This window comes from Phocoena phocoena, chromosome 15 (genome assembly GCF_963924675.1).
Source record: "Phocoena phocoena chromosome 15, mPhoPho1.1, whole genome shotgun sequence".
Classification (NCBI taxonomy): Eukaryota; Metazoa; Chordata; class Mammalia; order Artiodactyla; family Phocoenidae; genus Phocoena; species Phocoena phocoena.
In genome coordinates this window covers 16,472,580-16,495,888 of record NC_089233.1, presented here as the reverse complement: position 1 = coordinate 16,495,888, position 23,309 = coordinate 16,472,580, and the positions used below count along the sequence as shown (strand labels likewise).

The window sequence follows — 23,309 nt, the reverse complement described above, 5'->3', positions numbered from 1 at the left end:
GCTCCTGTATATATTCCAAAGTGAACTTCCTGCTTTTATAATAGAAGAAAATGTTTTTTCAGAGAGAAAAATGGCACAAGAGTCAATTGATAAAATAGGCATTTATTCTGAAGGCATAATGCAAAGAAATTCCCCGAAAGCAGCTTGGGAGTGGAAGAAAACCGCTGCCCCTCCATCAAAGGGGAACAGGACCTCAGCACTTTTCTACATCCCAGCCGTGTAGGGATGGCTGGGGGCAGAGCTCACGGGTGGGCTCTGGGCCGTGGGCCTGGGGTCGGTCCGACTTGCCCGCCTGTCAGTGTGGGCCCAGGTCACTGTGTCCTATGTTCCAAGGAGTCAGAGTGTCAGGAGAGCTGGCAGAGGAAGTCGTGCAGAGGCAGGGCCAGGAGCCCTGACAGCGAGATCCCCAAGGTGTCCGAGATACAGGTGGTTGCCATGGCAAACTCCCGGTGCTCACTGCTGGTCTGGGGAGGGCGGGGAGCAGGGGTGAGGCTTCAGTCCTAGCTACCTCTGCCTGGCACTTTCCCAGAGAGGCCACCCACCCACGGCCCTCGACCGACTGGTGCTGACCTCCAGGGCAATGTTGTGAAAGGTGTTCACGTAGGCCGCGCCCCCCAGAAATCCCTCATACAGAATGATCAGGAAGACGAGGTAGATGCTCGGCAGGAAGCTCAGCCACACGTCCACCAGCAGGAAGGCCAGGTTGAGGCACTGTGGGTACAGGTGGAGAGGAGGGCTGAGCCTGGGACCAGAGGTGGGCAGGAAGGGAGGTGCCATCCCGTCCAGCGGGCCCCGGTTCTGAGAGATGCTGATGAGGGTGAGGGCTGACAGGCCTGGATCAAATCCCAACACCCAGCTGGCCTACCAGATCCTGGGATCTGGGGTAGGCCTTCTCCCTACCGCATCCCAGCATCCTAGACCTTGGGGGTCTCCTCCCCTTCTCCCTTTGCCCGTGTCACTCCTACCGCCTGTGATGCTATCCCACCTTCCCCCACTTGGGCTCCCCTAGTCACCACCGTTCACAGCTCAGCTTGGATCAGGGTCACTCTCACTCCTATGATCTCATTCCTCCTCCCAGAGTCTTCCTGAATGGAGAGGTTCCCCTCTATTTTATCAAACTGAGGCTATGGTGAGACCAGAGGTTCTCAACTAGGCGTGACTTTGCTGCCTAGGGGACGTTTGGCAACATCTGGAGATGTTCCTGGTTGTTACAACTGGGAAGGGAGGGTGTTACAGGCATGCAGTGGGCAGAGGCCAGGGATGCTGCTCAACATCCTACAGCTCACAGGACAGCTTCACAACAAAGAAGGATCCAGCCCGAAATGCAATAACACCAAGGTTGAGAAACCGTGGCTTAGATGTTCCCACGCCTTCTAAGAAGGCTTGCTGACCCCACCCAAGGGTGTAGGTCCCTTTCTCTGTGCCCCAGTCCTTCAGGGGATCCCACTGTCCCAGTCCTCAGTGCACAGGGTTGCCTCCCCAGTGTGTAGGCCACCCCAGTGGTTCACATGCTTAATGTACACACAGATCACTTGTGGATCTTGTTACCTACACAGGCCTTGCCCTCAGAGGTTCTAATTCAGGAAGAGTGAGGTGGGCTCAGAGATCTGCATTTCAAAGAACACACTCTGGTAATACTAACATGACCCTAGAAACACTGCAGATGCTTTCATCTGGAGCATTAGGCCAGACACTTTCTGTAATGGAATTAAATGATTATAAGCTGCTAATTCTATGAAGCAACCTTGGTTAAAATTATAGCTAAAATCATAAGCTACACATTTCAGTGGCATCTAATGTAGAACCCTGAGTTAAGAATTGTTGATACAGGGACTTCCCTGGCGGTCTAGTGGTTAAGACTCGTGCTTCCACTGCAGGGGGCATGGGTTCGATCCCTGGTCGGGGGACTAAGAACCCAAATGCCATGTGGTACGGTCAAAAAAAAAAAAGAATTGTTGATACAATCTGGGACTTGGCGGGTACAAAGCCCTGGGGTGGCAGTCCTGCTCAGGCAAATAAGGAAGAAAGTTAGAGGATATCTGCCTGCTGTTGACATAACATTAGAGTGTCATCTACCCTAATTCTCTATATTGTTATCACAGAATTGAATTATTAAAAAGGGCAAAGAACTTTCCTGTAAGAGTTGAAGATTTATTTTAAAGGCGATGTTTTATATGCCCGTCTGGTCCCAAGATTATGGCCCAGAGGGATATTAGAGTCACCAAGAATAATTTGGAGGTTGCCAATGACTTGTTTTAAAGTGTTTTCAAGTCTGACCACCGAGAACTCTGACATTTAGAAACAAGTAAGAAGAAGTGAATGTTTAAAATCATGTTCTCTTTCCAAAAAAAAAGAGTTGAAGTTTTTTTAATAGTTACCTTCAGTGGCCGTAGACATGTGACAATGAAACATGAATGCTGGTTAAGTAAAACTCCTTTTGTTAGACTGTTGTAGGTATTTTCGTTCATTTAAAGCTTAATCACTTACATGACCTTCGCCATGAATTTGCTCACCAGCCTTGAGATAAGTAACCTGTTGGCTCCAATGTCACTGATTCTGTTGTAATTAACCATCCAGAATAAAAGAACTGAACATTTTCTTATCGTTGGAAACATTATTTAAAAGCCTGCCTCTCTGCATGAGGCTTGGGCAAATAATCATTAAATAAGTGCTTCTAGCTGATTAAGACACAATACAGATTCCTGTTCTTTCATCCTTCACATTTCTATTTCTTACAACCATGCCTGATTTATACATGAGGAAACTGAGGCTCAGATGAGTTCCGGGACCTGCCCTAAATCACACAGCTACTGAGTACAGAGGCTGGGATCTGCATCCAGGTTTGCCTGGCTCCTGAGGCCACTCATTTTACACAGATCCCTGCTGGCTTCTGTTCCCCGTGCTTAGAACATGACGGTATGCAATCAATAACCCCTGCTGAGGGAGGGAAGCATCGGGGCCTAGGGAAGCTGGGAGCCAAGGCAGGTGGAGAGTGAGGGCCAGGGGCTCAGTACCTGTAGCAAGGCCAGGGCCCACGTGTGGCGGATGTGACAGCAGCGGAGAGAAGAGCGGGAGGCAAAGACGCCGGCCTGGTACAGCATCTGGTACCTTCAAGGGGGCAGGGAGTAAGAGGAAGCCCCTCTGGTGCCTACTCGGCAGGGCAGCCCCTCCCAACCCCAGTCCTTACCATCAAAGACCCGCCCCCCAGCCCACTGCCGTGCTGCCACCCACCCTCAGTCTTCTCACCAGCGGTATTGCTGAGCGTGAGTCAGGAACGTGTTCCGGAAGAAGAGGAGTTCAAACTGCAGCAAGGACCAGACGGGGGAGATGGACGGGGATGTGTGGGTCCCCACCCTCATCACTATTTCCACACCCCTCCCGGCAGCCCTCACTCACAAGTCCCTGGTTGATGAAATACTCAGCAAAGTAAACCAGCACCAAGGGGACGATGTAGCACAGCAGGCCCTGGAAGGGTCAGGAGACATAAGCGGGAGGCTGGGAGATGAACACTGGCCGCAGGGGACATGCCAGAGCCACCGTCCGTACCTTAAACACGGTCCACCTTTCCTGAAGGGACAGGTGTGAGCTGGAGCCTGCAGGGGGGCAGGGAGAGAAGGGCAGGTGAGGTCGGCACACTGACTCAGAAAAGGGGTGCTGGTGTGCAAGAATCAGCCAGCCAACACACGAGTGTGAATGCACATACGCCACTGGACTGTACAATTAAAAATGGTTAAATTGGTAAACTTCATGGTATGGATACTTTACCATGGTTAAAAAAAAAGTAACTAGATGAGACTTCTTCATGGTTCTTGTACAGCCTGATGGCGGTACACCCCTACCCAGCCACAGTGGGCCGTTCTTTCTGGTTTTGAACACCCAAGCTCATTCCCACCACAGGGCCTTAGCACTTGCTGTTCCCTCTACCTGAAACCTGTTCACCTGGATGTGCACAGGGCTGACTCCTTGTCATTCATAAATAGAACCCCTTTCCTCCCCCCATCTGTCATTTCTTGCTTTGTTTTTGGCCGCACTGCATGGCATGTGGGATCTTAGTTCCCCAACCAGGGATCAAACCCGTGCCCCCTGCAGTGGAAGCGCAGAGTCCTAACCACTGGACCACCAGGGAAGTCCCCCCCATCTGTCATTTCTAAGCACATCCCTCTGTTATGTTCTTCTAGTACTTATCAACATGTGAAAACAACGTGCTTCCGATTCTGTTATTTGTTTATGAATGGTACAACACATAGTCAGTACTCAGTGAGTATTTCCTGAGTAGATGAATGTGATCGGCTCTCACCATAACCAGCATGCCTATCCACTCCCTCTTCTGACTGCCCACAGTAGAGAGGAAAAGGCTGAAACTCAGAGAAAGTGACCGCTCTGACGGTCACTGTGTCTCCTACCTGGCTTCCACTCTGGGGCCTCGCTGTTTATCAGGGGTTGCCGGGCTGCCGTGTCTGCCTCCCCTTCCCCTCCAGGGTCCTGGGGCCCAGGAGACGTGAGCAACAAGAAATAGCTGGAAGTGGGAAGAATGAAAAGAAGATTGAAGAGCCTCTGTCAGGCTGGAAAGGCCACTTCTTCCCAGGGCAGCCCCCCTCATTCCTCCTCTCCGCCAAGGCCCTCCATCCTTGGCCAGAGAACTCCAACTGTGCAAAAATGCTTCTTTCTCTGGAACTGAAATGTATCTCCTTGTTGTTTCTAATCCATGGGCCCTCGTTTTGATTCCTGGCTCACGCCAAGCGTGTCAGCCCTGTTTTCTTGTTGTTGTTTTTCTAATAATCGCTCTAGCTACCATTTATCACGTGTTCATTTTGTGCTAGGCCAGAAGTTTCCAAAGTTTGGTCACTTATGTTTTGCCTTCGTGACATTTGCCATATCCACATTCCCTCTGTGTATATATTTTTTATTTAATATTTCCCTTTCAATTGATTCACTTTTTCTACACGGCTTTATCCTAAGCGATAATCTGTGAAATCACAGGTTTGGTCGACCAATTGAAACTTTTCCTAATTCACATGAAAATACACACAAAATGAACAGAGTCTATCCTTGCCCCCTCATTGTGGGAACCACACTGTAATGAATGCTTCACGCATGTCACCGCACGGGGAAGAAAGGAAAGCCACCATCATTTGAAATATGGGAAAACTGAGGGTCAGAGACGTAAAGTAACTCGTCCCATACAACACAGTTAACAAGTGGCAGCCCAGAACTCAGACTCGGGCCTATTGGAGTCCAGAACCCACATCCCCCCACATGGCTGTAGGGATCTGAAGATTGGGATGGTGATCAAGTTCTCTCTCCTTGAATCCCTCTTCCTCCCAGCCCAGGCCGCTTACCTGGCCAGCAGCAGTGCGGGTATACCCAGCATGGACAGCAGGGTGTGCTGGGGAGAGAGGCCAGCCTGGGTGAGGCCCAGGTAGGACAGTGCCCCCAGCAGCCCTGCTCCGCCAGTACCTGAGGACCACCAGGAGATCACAGCCCTGAGAAGGAGAACACAGTAGCACTAAGAAGGACCAAAGCCAGCAGTGGGAACCCCTCCCCTCACTCCCTGCTCTGCCTGCTTACCTGGGGTAGAAGGCGGTGAGTGAGAGGAAGGTGACCTCCCCCAGACCTGAAGAGATGCTAGCCAAGACCACACCTGGAGAAGGACAAGCATGGCCATACCTACCTAGCCTTTCCCCAATAGCCTCAATTCCCTAAGGGGTGTGGCCACAGCCTCCTCTGCATCTGCGCAGAGGGGCTAAAAACAGATCCCTTGGATAGGCTGGGCTCCAGATCTGAAGTAGAACCAACCCCTTCCTCTGCATGTCCTCTCATAGGGAATGGTACCTCCATCCACCCAATTATCAAATCAAGAGTAAGAATTCATTCTTTTTTTTGGCCGCACTGCAAGGCTTGCGGGATCTTAGTTCCTCAACCAGAGGTTGACCCCAGGCCACGGCAGTGAAAGCAGCGAGTCCTAACCACTGGACCGCCGGGGAATTCCCAAGAACTCATCCTTGATGCCTCCTCCACCTCCATCACAGATGCCTGGTGACTGCTCATCTCGATCTCCATCTGATCTGTCCATTTCGTCCCATCTTCCCCACCGCCTACCCCTCCAAATCGACCTCATCTCCCGTCCCCTATTGTGACAGTCTTAGCATGCTTCTCGGGGGTTACAAAAATAATCCCTCTCCTCTGGGAAGCTGAGGAGATTACCCCCACCAATGCTCTGTTGTAGTTCCTTTGAACCCCCCACCTGACACAAAACCTCACACTCACCACACACAAAACCTCACACTCACCACACAGGCTGATTCCCACCGAATGAGAAAAGGCAACCAGGATGAAGCTTCCAGCAGCACAAACCCCACTGGTGAGCACCCGGGGGCTGAAGGGAGATATGGGCCGGTGGGGATGGTCAGCTGCCATTCTCAGCTCCCCAGCCCTCCCGCCACCTCCTCTGCCCTCCCAGCCTCCCCACTCTCAGATCCCACCTGCCTCTCCTCCCGCCACCTCCACCCAGACCTGTAGGGCAGCAGATGAAGGCCAAGAGGAGCCAGCAATTTGATGACGAGGGTGGGAAGGATGTCTGCCAGGAGCACCGCCTGGGACAGGAGAACAGAGTGAGACCCCAGACTTTCCCAGGGACAACCCTCCCAACCAAGTGGCCAAGGAAAGATAGAAACCAGCCCATTAGACCTGCTACAAACACAGGCTCTGAAGTCACACAGATCTGAGTTCCAGTCCCAGGTCTGCCTCTCCTTAGCTGTGGGTCAAGGTATTCACATTCTCTGAGCTTCAGTCTCCTTATTCAGAAAACGGGGATGAGTACATAGCCTAACTCACAGTACTGTTGTATGGATTCAATAAGCTAATATATGCTGCACACAGAAAGGGCTCAGTAAATGGCAGTCTTAATTAGTGGAGTCATGATAGTGCCAGCTGGGTGCTGAGGGGGTGTGGGTGGGGTCTATAAGACCCAGAGTAAGGGTAAAGGGAGGACCAGATGGGTACTCACAGCTGTGGAGACAGAATTGCAGTCAAATCGAGATGAGCTATTATGGGAGGTGGGTGTTGGGTCTGGGTCCACCTGATGGGAGACAAGAAAGTCTTTCACCCAGGGAGGCAGGAGTGCAGACAAACAGGGCCAGGCTCCATTCCCAGCTTTGCTCTAACTTGAAGGATGGCCTTGGGTCAGCACTGGCTTCTTAAGACCTCAGTTCCTCTACGTGCACAAGGGGGAAGGCGAGGTTTCCATAGAAGTCTCAAACAAATGGTCGACACGCCAAAGATGGCCTTGTAAGTGACTTTATTTGGGTAACACACTCGGGAACTTTCATTTAAAAAATTTGGGTTTCCAGAAAAATCTATTCTTGGACCAAATTCCCTGTTGGACCTGCAAGGTGGTAGCTGTTCCCCTTGGGCCTGCATCCTCCAGCTCATCATAGACAAGAAGTTCTCAACCAGAGATGATTATACCCTTCAGGGAACATTTGACAATGTCTGGAGACATTCTTGGTTGTCACAACTGGAGGGTGAGGGATATGCTATTGTCATCCAGTGGGCAGAGGCCAGAGATGCTGCTAAACATCCTACAATGCACAGGAAAGTCACACAACAAAGAATTATCCAGCCCAAAACACCAACAGTGCTGGAGTTAAAAAACCATGCCTTAGGGCTTCCCTGGTGGCGCAGTGGTTAAGAGTCCGCCTGCCAGTGCAGGGGACATGGGTGCGAGCCCTGGTCCGGGAGGATCCCACATGCCGCGGAGCAGCTGAGCCCGTGCGCCACAACTACTGAGTCTGTGCCCTGGAGCCTTCAAGCCACAGCTGCTGAAGCCCGCGCACCTAGAGCCTGTGCTCCGCAACAACAGAGGCCGCTGCAATGAGAAGCCCGTGCACAGCAACGAGGACCCAACGCAGCCATAAATAAATAAATTAATTAATTAATTAATTTAAAAAAAAAACAAAAAACCATGCCTTAGACTATAGTCCCACCTGGCCAACGTTTGAGTTTGCAATTGCTTTACAAGAACAAATTGATTCTTAAAGACCCTTCCTGTTCTCAGGTCTGGGAACTTTAGCCATCTTGCCCCACCCCTTAGCCACCTCATTCCATGAATTTTTCAAGCGGGTTTCTGCCCAAGGGTGAGTCCCTCATCTTCCCATAAGGACTAAACATGGTGGTGGTGGTAGAGAGGGTCACTTACATGACTCTGGTTCCCAGGTGCTCTCTGGTGACTGAGGATGTCGTGGGCAGCGCTGAGCATCACCACGTAAGAGAAGTTGTTGCAGAGGCCCAGGAGCCTGGAGTGAGCAGGACAGATCCCCCCCACCCCCCAGTTTTATTGAGATATAATTGACATAGAAGAATAGACATATAATTATATACAATCTATCCACAGTCCTAGCACCAAACCTCCCCCTTTCTTGTGCCTTCTTTTTTCTCTATCGCCAGACCCCATCCCCATTTAGTGAGAAGGTTAGAAATACAGGCTTTGGGACAACAAACTTAGGTTCATATCTAATCTCTGAGACCTCTCCCAGGAAGAGAAGGAAGTTATCCTTGATGACTCTCTCCTCCAAGCTCCCACCATGATTCAGTTCCCAGGGCATTTCTCATCCACTGACTGTGGTGTGGTAGAAAGATACTGGGGGCTTGAAATCCAAAGGACTATGCTCAGGTCCCAAGTCTGCCACTTCCTACTTGAGTGGCCTCAGTCTACTCATGTGTACAATGAGGATTCAAACTTCTCTCCTGACTATCTCACAGAGTGCTCTAGAGATCAAAACAAGATAATACCCTACATGATCTATGAAGGATCTGGTTCACTTATTCTCATCTCCCAGAGCTGCCATCAGTGATGGGAAGGGAACAGGACCCAGCCCCAGGATATCATGTGTCCTTTTCACAAGGCTCTGAAGTGGTACTGCTGCTCTTCCCATTTTACTGCTGAGAAACTGAGGCTCAGAGAGAGAGCCTCTCTTCCAACCCAATCTGTTACCCAAGTCCTTGATGTTTAGGTTAGTGCTAGAAGTATTTCCCAAAGCTCAGTATTCGAATTATTTTAGGAGGTAGATGGATGACTTTTAAAAGGTAAGTGATCCATTTATTTAAATGTGCATTAGGAAAATACTGGCTTTCCGTCCAGAGTAGTGATTTACAGTTTTCTTTTAAAAAGTACATGTATTTACAAATTTAAAGGCTGAGTTGGATCTCCAAAATATACAAGCAGCTCATACAGCTCAACAACAAAAAAACAAACAACCCAGTCAAAAAATGGGCAGAAGACCTAAATAGACATTTCTCCAAAGAAGACATACAGACTGCCAACAAACACATGAAACGATGCTCAACATCACTAATTATTAGAGAAATGCAAACCAAAATTACAGTGAGGTATAACCTCACACCGGTCAGAATGGCCATCATCAAAAAATCTACAAACAGTAAATGCTGGAGAGGGTGTGGAGAAAAGGGAACCCTCATACCCTGTTGGCGGGAGTGTAAATTGATACAGCCACTATGTAAAACAGTATGGAGGTTCCTTAAAAAACTAAAAATGGAACTACCATATGACCCAACAATCCCTCTACTGGGCATATACCCAGAAAAGACCATAATTCAAAAAAACACATGCACCCCAATGTTCATAGCAGCACTATTTACAATAGCCAGGACATGGAAGCTACCTAAATGTCCATCAATGGAGGAATGGATAAAGAAAATGTGGTATATAATTACAATGGAATATTACTCAGCCATAAAAAGGAACAAAATTGGGTCATCTGTAGAGATGTGGATAGACCTAGAAAGTGTCATACAGAGTGAAGTTAAGTCAGAAAGAGAAAAGCAAGTATCATATAATAACGCATGTATATGGGATCTAGAAAAATGGTATAGGTGATCTTATCTGCAAAGCAGAAATGGAGACATAGACATAGAGAACAGATGTATGGATACCAAGGGGGAAAGGGGTGGGGAGGCAGGAACTGGGAGACTGGGATTGACACATATACATTATTGATACTATGTATAAATAGACAACAGATGGGAACATACTGTATAACACAGGGAACTCTACCTAATGCACTGTGGTAACCTAAATGGGAGGGAAGTCCGAAAGGGAGGGGATATCTGTACGTGTACGTCTGATTCACTTTGTTGTGCAGTGGAGGCTATCACCACATAGTAAAGCAACCATACTCCAATAAAAATTAATAAAATAAAATAAAATCCTCACAACATGGCAAGGCGCCTGCTATTATCCCGTTTTACAGCTGAGGAAACGAAATTTCAGAGAAACTAAAATCAAGAAGATAACCGATGACATTGAGATTTGTCTAGAAATTAAATGATTTGTTACTGATATTCATCTCAGAAACGGTCACACAGAAAATTTCAGAGACACGAATTCTGAATTTGAATAGATATTATTTTCATGAAAAAATAAAATAAAGGCTGACTTGGTTGAAGTAAAAACATGAAGAAAATATCCCTGCAGGTCATATGAGAACCTGGCCCAAAGGTGAAGGTGATAAGGGAATGAGCGAAATTTGGGAAATTTACACACGGCCTCAGGGCAAACCAAGCGGTTCAGTAAATATTTTGTGGATTCAGCTCCTTTTTGGAAGCTCAACTCTCTTTTCTCACCCCGCTTGTTGCTTCCCTCTTCCCACCCTACTTTGATTTCTTCAGGCCACTCACCAGAAGCCCACCGCGTTCTTCCAATGGGTCCCCTGACGGTCCTGCGGCGGGGGCCTAAGTGCCGGATTGGCCTCCTCTCCTGGAAGGGGGAAAAGAAGAGGGCCTGACCCCCACCCCACTCTCAGGTGCACGATGGGCCAACGGGCGTTCTCCCGGGACCGAGGAAGTCAATCCCGTGAGGGTGGGCAGGAATACTCACCCTCCGAATCCGAAAGGCGCCGCCCCGCACAGCCTCCCATGGCATCAAGTTCAGGTCCCCCGAGGGGTCCAAAGTCAGCGAGAGTTCAGAGTTGGCTCCGATGAGGCGGATGAGGGTCTACGACAGGTGAGAGGGATCAACGCCCCATTGCCGGTCCCAGCTCCGGCTTCTCCGCTGCACTGGCGCCTCTACGAGCCACGGCCCTAACCCCAGGCTCCATCTTGCGCCCTCGTACGCCCCACCACGCCCCACCCGTCGGACTCTGCCCCCGCCCCCTCTAAAGCAGGGGGCCCTGCAGCCTGTACCTTTAAGAGCACCTAAACATTCCGCACCCAGGAATGACGGATCACGTGACAGCACCTGTCGGTCCCTCATCACGTGCTTGAAGGTCCTCATCACTTCCGGGTCCTTTCTCGATCTTCTCTTTAGACCTACCCAGCTTCGGGGCGGGGGACTGAGAGAGGCTGGAAGAACCCTGGAACCAACGGTTTAAAACTGGGATGGGTAAGAGCAGCAAGAAGAACCATGACATTAGTTGGGGACGCCCAAGGCCGTGATCTACCGTACCAGCACTAATCATGGCTGCGAATGGCTTCAGCTCCTCTGCAACTGCCAGAAATAAATATGGCCACCTGCCTAGCCGGTACTGTTTCTGGCTGACAACAAAGGCAGTCAGCTTCAGGTCATTCTTATTTCTCTCTGTTGCCTTTAGAGTGCTTTAGAAACTGCACATAAAGATAACACCCACCTAAAAAGATTTCATGAATTGTCTGTTGGCAGTATCCAAGGTGGTTAACAGAGCCCTTTTCTCAAATTATCTTAGAACCAAAGTAGTAGTTCAACCCTGGTTTTACAGATGAGAAAACAAAAAAGGAAATTTACTGATGAACATACAACGTTAGACCTAAAGGTGACCTTAGAGACTCGGCAATAAGAAATAGAGCACCAGGGCTTCCCTGGTGGCGCAGTGGTTGGGAGTCCGCCTGCCGATGCAGGGGACGCGGGTTCGTGCCCCGGTCCGGGAAGATCCCACGTGCCGCGGAGCGGCTGGGACCGTGGGCCATGGCCGCTGGGCCTGCGCGTCCGGAGCCTGTGCTCCGCAACGGGAGAGGCCGTAGCAGTGAGAGGCCTGCGTAACGCAAAAAACAAACAAACAAAAAAAGAAATAGCGCACCAGAGGCAGGGGTGCTGGCTGCTGCAGGATTCCTGCCTGCATTAAGGGTGCTTAGACCAGATGATTCTAAGGCCCAAGATTCAGATTCTGTGATCTCATCTAGTTCCTCTAATTGGAAATTTGGAAAGTGAGGCTCAGGGAGGGGACCCAAGGAAAAGGTGTCGATTAAGGTCACTTCACAAAGTCCCAAATAAGGAGCGATTATTCTCTTACCTTCCTCTAGGTGGTAAAGCAACATCCTGAATTTTCTTCATCACGTCTTTCCCCTGGTAATCTCTCTTGTGGGCTTCCAACAGTCAGTGCCCACCTCTCCCAGCTCTTTCTCACCACCAGGCCCTCAGACTGCTGTTTGAAATGTACCCCCTTTGGTCTGCTTCCCAGATCACTCAACCAATGAAAAATGGGATCCTACTACCCATGCAGGGCTCTAGAAATTCAGCAACGTGTCATACGTGGCCTCCACCTTCAAGGAACTCAAAGGAGGCTGGGAGGTAGATGTGAATAACCACAGCACAAAGTTTAGCCAAGTTTCGTTTCGCAAGAATGACTACAGGTGAGGGAATGGGCATTGGAGCCACCAATCCAGCCCCTTCTTCCTCTTGGGGAAGCATTAATGACCCTGAAATGAGAAGCCAGAGCTCTTACCAGCTCCCTCCTCATTCCTACTCCTTGTCCCCAGGCAAAACAGGAACCACAAACCCCAGCTTCCTCTCACAGAGAGGTTGTGGCTTTTGGGGGAGACGGAAACGGCTGAGGTGTAAATACAAGACCTGAGTCACTTGAGCTGCAGTTGCCACATGCCCCCTCCCCCCTCCCCAATTCTGAGGTCTCCTGCTCCCGCTTTTTCCTTTCGGTCCTCCTCCCTTGCCCTTTAGCTCCGAATGTACACCACCTGAGTCCCCTGTGTGATATACACCCACTTCCCAGCCTGGGCTGGAAGCAGCTGTGGGCATTGCGGAAGGTGGGCAGGGCTCGGGGTGGGGATGCGTCAGGGAGAGACAGGGGAAGAGGAAGTGTCTTGGGTCCTGGGGAAGACTGGCTTGGTGGGTGGGGACAATCATTGTCAGCTTTCTGGACACACAGACAGAGACAGACAGGATGGATTTCCTCCGGCTACATCTCCCTGGGCTGCATCAGGCCTTGAGGGGGGCACTGGTGAGAGGGGCAAAGAGAGGCCAGAGATTTTCACCCTGCTCCCTGGGGCCTCACCTTCCCTTCTCCCTTTGAGCTTCTCCTCAGACTCAAGATTCCTTCCCCACAATCAGGCAGCCTGCTAGCCCGATCTTCTCTGGATTTCAATCCCCTCATCTCCACAAACACATCCACACACCTCTAATCTAGGCCGTTTCCTGCTCCTTCTGCAGATTCTGTCCCCCTCCTCCTCCTAGATCCTAGAAGCCCTCTTCCTTCTCCCGAGTCCCTCTGGCCCAGGGCCCCGAGGGAGAGGGCTGGGCTTCCTCTTAATACCTTTGTCCCCATCCGTCTTTTCTTCTAGGAGTCTTTCAGCACCTTTGTCTCCTACCTTACGGGAGATGATGTCCCCACTGCAGAGAGGAGGGAGGCGTGTGCGGCTGAGGAACTGCGGGAGGTGGCTGCAAGGAGCCTTGGGGGGAAGGTAGAGGAGGAAGCCCAGGAGGCCGTGGAGGGCCTCGGAGGCAGCCAAAGCAAGGGGGATGGAGGGCTGAGAGGGCCTGGGGAGGCTGGAAGATGCCAGGAGGAAAGCTCAGCTACAGAACAGACCTGGGGTGGGGGACAAGGCAGCTCCCATGGGTCTCAAGCAGATAGGCAGGACACTGGGGCCTGGGAGGCAGCCACGGCCACTAGATGCCAGCATTCAAGTATCCCCCTGGAGCCCAGAAGGAAATCTGAGGCAGGGTCTGAGGCTGGTCGAGACAGGAGTAGCCAAGCCCAGGAGAGTCAGCAGCCCGATGAGCAGGAAGTGAAGAGAGAGGAGACACTGAGAACCTGGGAACGGGAGGAGGAGGAGGAAGAGGTCAGGGCAACAGAGCCAGGGGTGGCTGGAGGGGCGGAGTCAGAGGGGACCTGGCACAAGGAGCTTGAGCGGACGGCGAGTGTTGACGGGCAAAAGGTGGCAGAGGGCAGAAAGGAATCAGAGCAGGGGGTTGATGAGACAGCTGCAGAGGAGATCCAGGGGCCTGGGGCCAAAGGGGCTGGGAGGGAAGAAGAGGTGGTAGTGGTGAGGGGTGGCCGAAGCACAAGGGCACAGGGGACACAGGAGCCAGGGGCAGAATCTGAGGACAGGGAAACCTCAGGCAGGGAGCAGGCTGACCTCCCAGGGGTTGGGGAGACTGAACATGGGGCAATCCCAGGAGAAAGGATCCCAGAGGGTACTGGGAGAGTCTGGGCCCTAGAGGAGACCTCCAAGGGAGGCCAGGAGGAGGAGGAGGTAGATGAGAATAGAGAGGCTGAAGTGAGCCTCTTCCCCAAACAGACCCAGGCCCTGGGAACCGAGAGAGTGGAAGAAGCGGCCGAGGACCAGGCAGCAGAGAGGGAAGCTGAGGAAGGTCAGGAGTCAGAGGCGGAGGGAGGGGAGGGCTTTGAGGGCCAGGCAGATCAGGCTGAGGGAGAGGCTGTGGAGAGGCAAGACTCAGAGATCAGGGCTGCTCAAACCAGTCTCAAGGAGGGGGTGCAGGCAGAGGACGCCGAGCAACAGCAGAAGAGTTGCTGGGCTGCGGTGGCTGAGCTCCTCCAGGACAAAGCAGCAAATGAGGCTGAAGGTGATGTTGACTTGGAGGCAACGCCAGAGGCCAGGCCCAAGAAGGAGTTCAGCGGAGAGAGTGGTGAGGAAGAGGCTCAGGCCAGGGGAGAAGCACTGGAGGTGGGGTGGGGTGGCCTTGAGCACAGGGTCACTGAAGGCCAAGAACCTGAGCTGGTGGGAGGCCCCCAGACCCCCACAGAGCAACTTGAGGAAGGGCAGGCATGTAAGGAAGAACTCTGCAGCGTTCCAGCCCTGAGCAGAGAGGAGACAGAGAGGAGCCTGGAGGAATATCCCAGGAACGTGGGGTATGTAGAACCTCACAGCTCTGTGGTGGAAGCCTGGGAAGACAGAAGAAGGGATGTGGAGAGAGGGAACACCCAGGAGGAAAAAGCAGATGCTGAAGAGGGGAAGGAGGAGGCTACAGGAGGCCAGGCACCGGTGGCGGAGGCTGAAGGAGGCCGAGAGTCTGCACGACCAGAGGTCCCAGAGGCAGGCGGGGAGTGGATGAAAGTAAAGGAAGCCTGGTGTGGAGCAGAGGAGGGGGAGGCCCCTGGAGCAGAGAACCAGGAGCTGGGTGGAAGGCAGGGAGCAGAAGCAGGGACCGTCCAGTCATTGGGAGAGTCAGACGCCACAGAGACCAAGGAGGAGGAGGTGGAGGCCGCCGTGCCCTGGGGGGCAGACAGAACATCCAGGCGAGGCTGGAGGCTGGAGGCAGAGCCTCTGAGTCTCCAGGACAGCAATGACATGGAGACAAATTCTTCGGCTACCGAGATCGTGGAGGATAAGGCAGCTCTGGATGGAAGGGCTCCTGGGACTAGGGACAGGCCCGGCAGAGAGGCTGAGGAAGCGTTCGGGAGAGACTGGGATTCAGAAGGGAGAGAGGAAGCCGGTGGAGGTGAGGACCTGGTAGTGGCTGCAGAGGGGGAGAAAACAGGTGGGCAGGAGTTTGGCCTGGAGGGCTCAGCAGAGGAGGAGGCACCTGGCAGAGGTGGCCAAGCAGAGGCTTCTGAGGCCACTCGGGAGGGTGAGCCCGGGGGACAGCAGGCTGAGGTGGAGGAATCCGCAGTAGCAGAAGGAAGCTGGGGGATGGATGGCGTTACCTCGGGCTCCCAGGTGGTGAGGGTAGAGGGCCTCCCAGGAGGGCACACACTGTGGGAAGAAGAGGCTGGAGGATGGCAAGCGACAGAGCAGGGGCAAAGCAGTGAGGGGCAGCACGGGGACAAGCACCCCGAGGAAGAGGCACAAAGGCCCCTTGTGGTGGAGGATATCGAGGTGACTGGAGACCAAAAGGCAGAGGCTGAGGAGATTGATCCAGAAGGCCTGGAGGACGTCCAGGGCCAAGAGGACCAGTCAACCAACCAGGACCCCGCAGAGGCTGAGCCTGGACAATGCAGGGATGCTCACAGCAGCTGGAGTGAGGTGAGGGCTCCAGGTAGGGTCCTGGGCTGGACAGAGCAGAATCTCGAAGCTGAAGCCGGCCCTGTGGTACCCCGTGCCCTCTTCCCCGTAGGCCTTGCTCCCCGGGGCTCTCCTGGACGTCTCTGTCCCGAGGAGCCGAGCCCTCCTCTCCCGCAGCTCCTCACAGCGCCGCTCCCGGCCCTCTTTCCGACGGCACCCCGCCCCTGAGCAACCGCAGGAGCCTCCCAGCCCCCCACCGGAGGAAGAGCTGGTAGCCCCCGAACAGAGACTTCTCGAGCCAGAGCACGCCCCGGAGCCAAGCTCCTCCAGCCCTGAAGGGACTCCATTGCCATCCAGAGGGCCCCTGGGACAGAGGTAAGCACAGGGGGAGGTGACCGGCCTGGGATGGGGAGGAGGCTGACGGCATCTGGACACCAGCTCCCACGGCCTGTCTTCCGTCTGCAGGTTTGGCCTGGCACACCCTGGCATGATGCAGGAGCTGCGAGCCAGGTTGGGCCAGCCAAAGCCCCAGTGACTGGGACGTGAGGCTCAGAAGGCTGGGTTGAACGCTGCTCAGCCTGACTCCCTCTGCCGCTTTGGACGCATCCTTTCCACCCTCTGGGCCTTAGTTTCTTGGTGTGTCATTCACGGAGCAGACAGAACCAGATGTCTGTGAGAACCATGAACTTAAGGAGTCTGACTCTCCAGTGGGGCTGGTGGACCACTGCCCCGCTGGGGTCATTTCTCTCTGATGGCCTGCCTTGTCTACCTCCCCAACCTGTCTCAGCTGCTTGGAGGACTGAGCGAGGACAGAGACAGTTCTCCCCACAGCCTTCCCTCTCTACTGCGCCCACTCCTCGACGCCCCCCCCCCCCATTCTCAACCCCCCACCAGGCCCTGGAGAGCTGTGTAGGACTAATGCAAACCTCTGGGGTTGAAGCCGGCCTGGAGGAAGAGGTCAGGAGGGCCGGTGGCGCTCCATTTGCAACCAAAGAGAAGCAGACCAGCTGCCTTGAGCTTCCAAAGTGGGAGCTCAGTCTCAGAACTCTGCTGGTTACTACGGCAGCCACCAGCTGAACAAGCCAGAGTGGGGGAAGGTAGGCCAGGAACCCCAAAAATGTAAGATCAGAGAGGAGTCCAGGGTAACCAGAAGCTGCAGACTCTGTTCCAGGGCCCCTTTGCATGTCAGGACCCCTTCTCTGAAAAGAAGCCGAGGCAGAGAGAGGGTGAGAGTGCTTTATTAGGCACCCAGTGTGGCAGCCTAGTCTGAGGATGACTAGCAGGTCCCCGAAACAATAAATAAATCATTTTTCTAAACAATAAATAAATATCTAAGAAATAAATATCTGGCAAGGACTGGAGGGGCCTTAAGTTATTGGATAGGGTCTGGGGCGGGAGAACAGTGGAGTCGTGCCTTGTCTAAGGCAGATGAGCCGGAGCCTGTCTGCTGGCCCAGACTCCAGTCCTCAAGTCCTGATGGGTGGAGGGAAGGGGCTAAGAAGTCACCGTCCATCAGGGCTGGGAGCTGGGTGTGGGGAACCCCAAGGCCTGGGCTGGGTTCCCAGCCTGGGAAAGCAGCAGCAGGTCCCTCACCGCCCGAGACAAGACAATTTCCAAGGAGTGTAGCGACTGGTAGGTGTAGAGGAGCCAGGGCCAGGACACCTGGGCTGACATCTGCAAGGGACTGCCCAGAGCCCCTGGGAGCAGCCCCTCCCCCTCCTCATTCTCCTCCTCCTCCTCAGGGAGGTTGAATCCTGCAGCCAGCACCTGTGGGGAGAGACCCATGGGTCAGAGAATGGCCCGCCTGAGACCCCGAATGAATCCTTGTTTCTTTATGTGCCCAGTGGTGCAGAGTGACATCAGAGACCACAAGGGCATGGTTTCCCTGGACAACCCCTACTTCGCATCCTCATTATGTCATCGTTTCATGTGAGCTGCCTGATTTTGTTTTTGGTTCAAATAAATGGAAGTCACAGAGCAAGATGGTGCTCATGGAACTGGCTCTCACTCATCCAGGATTGCCTGGGGGACTGGGGACTCTGGAAGGTCCTCTCTTTCTCTCTCTCTCTTTTTTTTTTTTTTTTTTTTTTTTTTTTTGCTGTGCCATGGGGCTTTCAGGATGTTCCCCTACCAGGGATAGAACCTGGTCCCTGGCAGTGAAAGCCTGGAGTCCTAACCACTAGGCCACCAGGGAACTGGAAGTTCCTCTCTTAAGCGTCGTCTTAAGATCAGAAATGGGCAGAAAGGTGATATGGTTAGTTTTTATGCTTTCATTTTCTATTCTTTTATTAAGGGTAAAATTCCTATTTCCCTTTGAAATGTTCAGGAGAATCTGGTGATGTCAGAGGATGAGGGAGAAGGGAACATACTTTGTTTGCTGTAGGGCCTGCTGATGCCAGATGCTGTCCTGGCTTCTCTCATTCAAGACCAAGACCCCAAGAGAAGGCAGAGGTTCAGGGGGCAGAGGTAGGACCTGGTACACCTACACACACACACACACACACACACACACACACACACACACACACTCAGAGGATCTGGAGCATCTCCTTCCAGACTTATCCTACCTCTGGGCAGGGGGTGTTTTCAAAGGGAACCAATGAGCCTCAATTTTGAGTGTTCGTCTCTGGGGGTCGAGGAGGGTGGGTGGGCACTCTACCTGGAAGCGGAGATGCTGCTGCAAATCTCGGAGATCCAGCCTCATGGCCCACAGCTGCAACCTCTCTGAACTGGTCCAGAACCCCTGGCTCCCCAGCCCTCCCAACAGGGTATGGAAGGGGTGAAGTGTCATGGAGAGGAAGCGGAGTCTTTCTGGGTCCTGTGGAAGGGGAGGGAAGGCATCAGGAAAGACCTTCAGGCCAAGGATGACCCACTTCAAACCCAACCTCATCTGTATTTGGGTCCCATTCCCAGCATGAACTCCAATCCCCATTCCGTACCCATATCTATTCTCATCCTTAACCACATCTCCATCCCTACTCCCTTCCTATGTTCATCACCATTCCCATCTCCACTGTGTCTGATCTCTATCCTATATCCTTTTCCAACCTCATTTTCAGTCACACCCGAGGTCATCTCTAACCCCCAACCCCATCTCCATCCTTCTGTCACTCTCTACCCACAACCCCATTCCATTCCCTTCTCTACCGCCCCACCCCATCTCCATCTCCTCACTTGTTTTCATTCTGTCTTCAACTTCTTTCCCATCCTTGTTCCCATGCTTATCCCAATTCCAGCCCTCTTTCTTGTGTCCAGCCTCAATGTCACCATCTCTCCATCCCATCTCCAACTCTACCCAACCCCATTCCATTCCCATCCTCACCAGTGATCCCCATTCTTTCTCTATCCCCCACTTCATTTTCACTCTCATCCCCAACCTTCTTCCCATCCCTAACCTCTTACCATTCTCACTCGTAACACCAGCTCCACGCCTCCTCCATACTAACCTCTAACCCCAACCCCATTCTGTTCCCATCCCCACATCTTTCCTTGCTCAGCTTCATTCTTACCTTCTTCCTAACGCCATTTCTTTATTCCAGCCTCATCTTTATATTCAGTGACCTACCCAGCCTCATCCAGATTCTCTCCCTCAATTTATCCGCAAATCCATCTTCAATTCAATCCCCAACTTTATCTCCATCCCCCCAACCCAGCCTTATTGCCAGTTTGCCTGTGCCACCCCGCCAGTCCGCCACTCACAGAGAGGCCACGCCAGGCCTGGAAGGTCAGGGAAACGTTGCGGAGCTGCTCTCCCAGGGGCAGAAGGTCCAGGTTCACTCCTGGCAGGTGAGATTCAGCCTATGGGGCAAGGTCTTTTAGTGGGGGCCCGAGGGGATTGGGGATCTTCCCATCCCCAGAGCCAGCTGCATTAGGGAGACTCACAAAGTCACGGGCCTGGACCCGAACCTCGGAGAGCAGCTTCCTGGAGAGATGCAGGCTGACCTTGAACTCCCTCTGCAACTCCTGCAGGCTCCGGAGGGGCCTCCCTGGGGGCCTCGGGAATCCCCAGACACCAGCTCGAGCCAGGAGCAAGGAGAGTAGCAAAAGGCTGAGCCCTGGAGCAATAAGGAGGGGGCGGGCAAGGTGAGGGGAAGAGCTGGAAAAGAACTCAGGAAAGGGAAGGGACCGTGCCTTTTCTGAGCCTGTGCTACAGGCACGCTCTGTGTGTCATCTCACTGACCCCTCAAAACCACTAACAAGCTGTTGAGACACCGTATGGCCTCTCTGTACAGTGAAAGGAAGTGCCCCTTCCCCCAGGCAGACACAGTCTTGCACAGAGTGCCCGCCTTTGCGAGCAGATCTCGGGCTGCATCTCGAACCCCACTATCTCCCTTGGCCAAGTGTCTTTCTCAGTGAACAAACTGCACGAGGGTATGTGGCAGCCCGGGTGCTATTATTCTCCCTATTTTGCAGATGGGGAAAGTGAGGCTCAGTAAGCTTGACTTGCCCAAGGGCACATAGCCAGAGGGTGAGGGGACCAGGACTGGATTCCAGATCTGCCCAAATGCAGAGCCTGCATGCTTCCCCAGGGAACTCAGAGGAGACTGCCACCTCCCCTGGCGTGGGCACGGTCTGTTCTGCCAAGGATTCCCCAGGCTCAGCCAGGCGGCTCTGATGACCTGAACCAGGGCCCCAGGGGTGGGCTGATGTTGCTGAGGCTCTATCCCAGGGAGTCGGAAGGACAGATTGGTCCAGCCTCCCCCAAGGCAGGTAGATCACTCTGCAGGGTGGGAGGAGCACGGGGTGCCAGGAGAGGGACGAGGGTCTGGAATGGGAGGCTGAACCTCTGTTTCTCACTTGGGTTCTTCCCTTGAACAAGTCATGTCTTATCTCTGTGCCTCAGGCTCCCATCTGTAAAATGGGGGAGTCAGACTGGCTGATTTCTTAAAGTGCTTCCTGCCCTGCATTTCCTGGAAAGAAGGAAGAGGGGCAGTGGGGCTGGAGCTCTGGGAAGAGGGCAGTTTCTTCTTCAGGGAGAGGAAATCTAGCAATCACTAGGGAGTTACACAATTCTTCTCGAAACCCAAACCAAAACTGGTCACTAAGTTGAAGTCTATTCCTGCCCCCCCTTCTCTCCATGCCTCTTTCCTATCCATCCTTGATCTCTAGGCCCTGGGCTCTGCTCCTCGAAATGTACTCTCAGTGAAGACTAAGGGGAGATTCTGGGCGCTTCCACTACCCCCATGGACTTAACACAGGTGGTGGGTCATGCCTGCAATCTGTAGCATTCAGGCTCCCTGGCTTGGGGGCCGCTCTGGCACCCTGGAGACTTAAGGCAGACTGGGGTTCTTCCTAGCTCTATGGGTGGGCACCCCGAGGCCCTGGTGGATAGTGCCCACCCAGAACTGAGCTGTGCCGTCTCTTACTGACCCCCTGCTTTCTGCCTGAGCTCTGGAGCCCCCAGACCCTTCCCTTGGTTTCTCCTTCCCCTCTGCAGCCAATCCTGGGGCCTTCGCCCGGCCTTTGAAGGTTCTGTCCCCGTCTTTCAGCCCTTGGTCCCTACCCTGACCCTACCATCGGCTCCTCTGTCTAGAGCTCCCTTTCCAGCCTCTGAGCTCTTCAGCCACCATCTGTAGCTTGGACCTCCTCCCAATCTTCAAACTCCAGACCCTTGACCCAGTTAGGCTGCTGACTCCTTGGCCCCAGCCCCCTGCTCCGGCTGTTCTTCCTCTAGCCAGACCCAGTTCTCAGCCAAGCTGATTGGCCCCTGCTCATTCACCCCAAATAAACGCTTCATCTATGCGCCTGGTCCTGATCCTGGTCAAAGCGCCCGCCCGACTCTCCCCATTCATGCCAGTCGTCTTCCCATCCTCAGCCCAGCCCTCACCAAACTTCCACTCTTCTGCAGAACGCTGTCCCCCCATTCATGCCAGCCAACCTGCCCTGCCCCATCCTCTGCCCAGCCCTGGCTTGATCACTACCCCTCTGCCCCATCCCCTCTCCCCAGTTTATGCCTGGCTCACTCCCATCCTCCAGTCAGCTGTATCCTGTATCCTTAGTCTTGCCCACATAGTAGCACCTCAGCCCTTGGCGCCCATCCACAGCAGGCAAGTTCACCCGTCCTCTGCCCAGTCTCAGCCAAACCCCCCACCCCTCTGCCCCAGCCCTGGCCTCAAACTCACGCCAGCCAAGGTCGCCTGCCGTCTGGCCCATGGTGGGGCCAGCCTCTTTGGACAGCCATCTCCCGGGCAGGGGGAGTCTTATACTGGGGGCTGCGCCCGGTTTCACTTTCCGTCCTGCTTGTACTTTCGGCTTTGTGTTCACTCAGTCTTCCCTCTCACCACCCCTTGCTAAAATGGGGAAATGTAATTTCCCTTCCCAGAGGGGGTGGGAGGTGCAGTGAGGGTGGTGGGAAGCTGGGGTTTCGGTCAATCGCAGCTCCTGACTCCCTGCTGCTCTACCAGGTCCAGCCCTGCCCTCACTTCCCCACTCTTGGGTGAGCCACCCTGCTCTGCTTGCTGCTAGATCCCAGAGACTCTAACCCCCTCCTGTTTGTCTTCCTTGTCATCATCATCCTAGTGCCATCACCAGCTCACTGTCCTTCAAAAGACGGATGGCCAGGTAAGGGGATTGCCCATTAGAGGGGACTTGGGGTTTTGAGTCATCCTTACTCTCTTCTGGTTTACCAGATGGCTGAGGGAGGGAGTGCCAGGGAAGTCAGGGCTCAGTGGGTAGCTGGGATGGGGTTTTGTGTGAGGCCATGGGGTCTCAGTCTGGGCAGAGTCAGAGTTCAGTCTATAGTCAGGGTCAGGGCTGGATGATGAGAACACGTTCGTTCAGGGCCAAGCTCAGACTTCAGCCAGAGGCAGACCTAGGATTAGCGTTCAGTCTATAACTATGATCAGGACTTGGTCTAGGGCTGGACTCAGAGCTTTGTCTGGGACCAACATCCTGCCTCTGCCTGTGTTTGGGGTCAGAGCTATCAATGACCTGGGGCCTCTGCAAGGGGCCAGTTAGGATTGGGCTTAGAGCTCAATCCAAATGGGGCACAGACCTCAGTCTGCGGCCAAGGTTCCGACTGAGCCTGTGACTCAGGTCAGGACTCAGGCTTGGGCTGGGATGAGAGCTCAGTTGATGACCAGGGTCAGGGCTCAGTCTGTGGCCAGGTTGGGGTTCTGTGAGGT

General features: G+C 53.3%; 3 protein-coding genes across 5 annotated transcripts; 1 reads left to right on the top strand and 2 right to left on the bottom strand.

The window, feature by feature from the left end:
• Positions 1-86: 86 nt before the first annotated feature.
• On the bottom strand, positions 87-11,245 carry CLN3 (CLN3 lysosomal/endosomal transmembrane protein, battenin). 3 transcript variants are annotated; one of them, XM_065891810.1, is made up of 15 exons: positions 10,895-11,245; positions 10,696-10,736; positions 8,198-8,294; positions 7,007-7,078; positions 6,514-6,593; positions 6,291-6,376; positions 5,569-5,641; positions 5,340-5,483; positions 4,404-4,516; positions 3,547-3,593; positions 3,397-3,465; positions 3,247-3,302; positions 3,015-3,108; positions 571-711; positions 87-464 (listed from the first exon to the last, which is right to left on the bottom strand). In XM_065891810.1, exons 1-15 carry the CDS (start codon positions 10,937-10,939, stop codon positions 345-347), a joined length of 1,278 nt encoding a protein of 425 aa, XP_065747882.1. In that variant the 5' UTR covers positions 10,940-11,245; the 3' UTR covers positions 87-344. The 3 variants fall into 3 exon arrangements, with proteins under 3 accessions (XP_065747882.1, XP_065747880.1, XP_065747883.1); XM_065891808.1 differs by having other exon boundaries at positions 345-464; positions 10,696-10,774; positions 10,895-10,934; XM_065891811.1 differs by lacking the exon at positions 7,007-7,078 and having other exon boundaries at positions 345-464; positions 10,696-10,774; positions 10,895-10,934.
• A 1,921-nt stretch (positions 11,246-13,166) lies between these two features.
• Positions 13,167-16,720, top strand: APOBR (apolipoprotein B receptor). The gene is made up of 4 exons (XM_065893374.1): positions 13,167-13,223; positions 13,564-16,206; positions 16,298-16,560; positions 16,651-16,720. Exons 1-4 carry the CDS (start codon positions 13,167-13,169, stop codon positions 16,718-16,720), a joined length of 3,033 nt encoding a protein of 1,010 aa, XP_065749446.1.
• Positions 16,721-17,407: 687 nt separating this feature from the next.
• Positions 17,408-22,439, bottom strand: IL27 (interleukin 27). The gene is made up of 5 exons (XM_065892790.1): positions 22,308-22,439; positions 20,068-20,240; positions 19,885-19,983; positions 18,845-19,003; positions 17,408-17,952 (listed from the first exon to the last, which is right to left on the bottom strand). The coding sequence occupies exons 1-5, from the start codon at positions 22,336-22,338 to the stop codon at positions 17,698-17,700; spliced, it is 717 nt and encodes a 238-aa protein (XP_065748862.1). The 5' UTR covers positions 22,339-22,439; the 3' UTR covers positions 17,408-17,697.
• Between the last annotated feature and the right edge of the window lie 870 nt (positions 22,440-23,309).

Excerpts from the sequence above, each read along its gene's own strand:
- CLN3 (XM_065891808.1), bottom strand. The coding sequence starts at position 10,934 with ATGGGAGGCTGTGCGGGGCGGCGCCTTTCGGATTCGGAGG. Across the intron at positions 3,594-4,403 it reads GGCCCCAGAGTGGAAGCCAG|GCTCCAGCTCACACCTGTCC; the intron begins GTAGGAGACACA and ends GCCCCCCTGCAG. Across the intron at positions 3,109-3,246 it reads CACGCTCAGCAATACCGCTG|GTACCAGATGCTGTACCAGG; the intron begins GTGAGAAGACTG and ends GCCCCCTTGAAG.
- APOBR (XM_065893374.1), top strand. The coding sequence starts at position 13,167 with ATGGATTTCCTCCGGCTACATCTCCCTGGGCTGCATCAGGCCTTGAGG. Across the intron at positions 13,224-13,563 it reads AGGCCTTGAGGGGGGCACTG|GAGTCTTTCAGCACCTTTGT; the intron begins GTGAGAGGGGCA and ends CTTTTCTTCTAG. Across the intron at positions 16,207-16,297 it reads CTCACAGCAGCTGGAGTGAG|GCCTTGCTCCCCGGGGCTCT; the intron begins GTGAGGGCTCCA and ends TCTTCCCCGTAG.
- IL27 (XM_065892790.1), bottom strand. The coding sequence starts at position 22,338 with ATGGGCCAGACGGCAGGCGACCTTGGCTGGC. Across the intron at positions 19,984-20,067 it reads GGGTCCAGGCCCGTGACTTT|GCTGAATCTCACCTGCCAGG; the intron begins GTGAGTCTCCCT and ends CTTGCCCCATAG. Across the intron at positions 19,004-19,884 it reads AGGCCTGGCGTGGCCTCTCT|GACCCAGAAAGACTCCGCTT; the intron begins GTGAGTGGCGGA and ends CCCCTTCCACAG.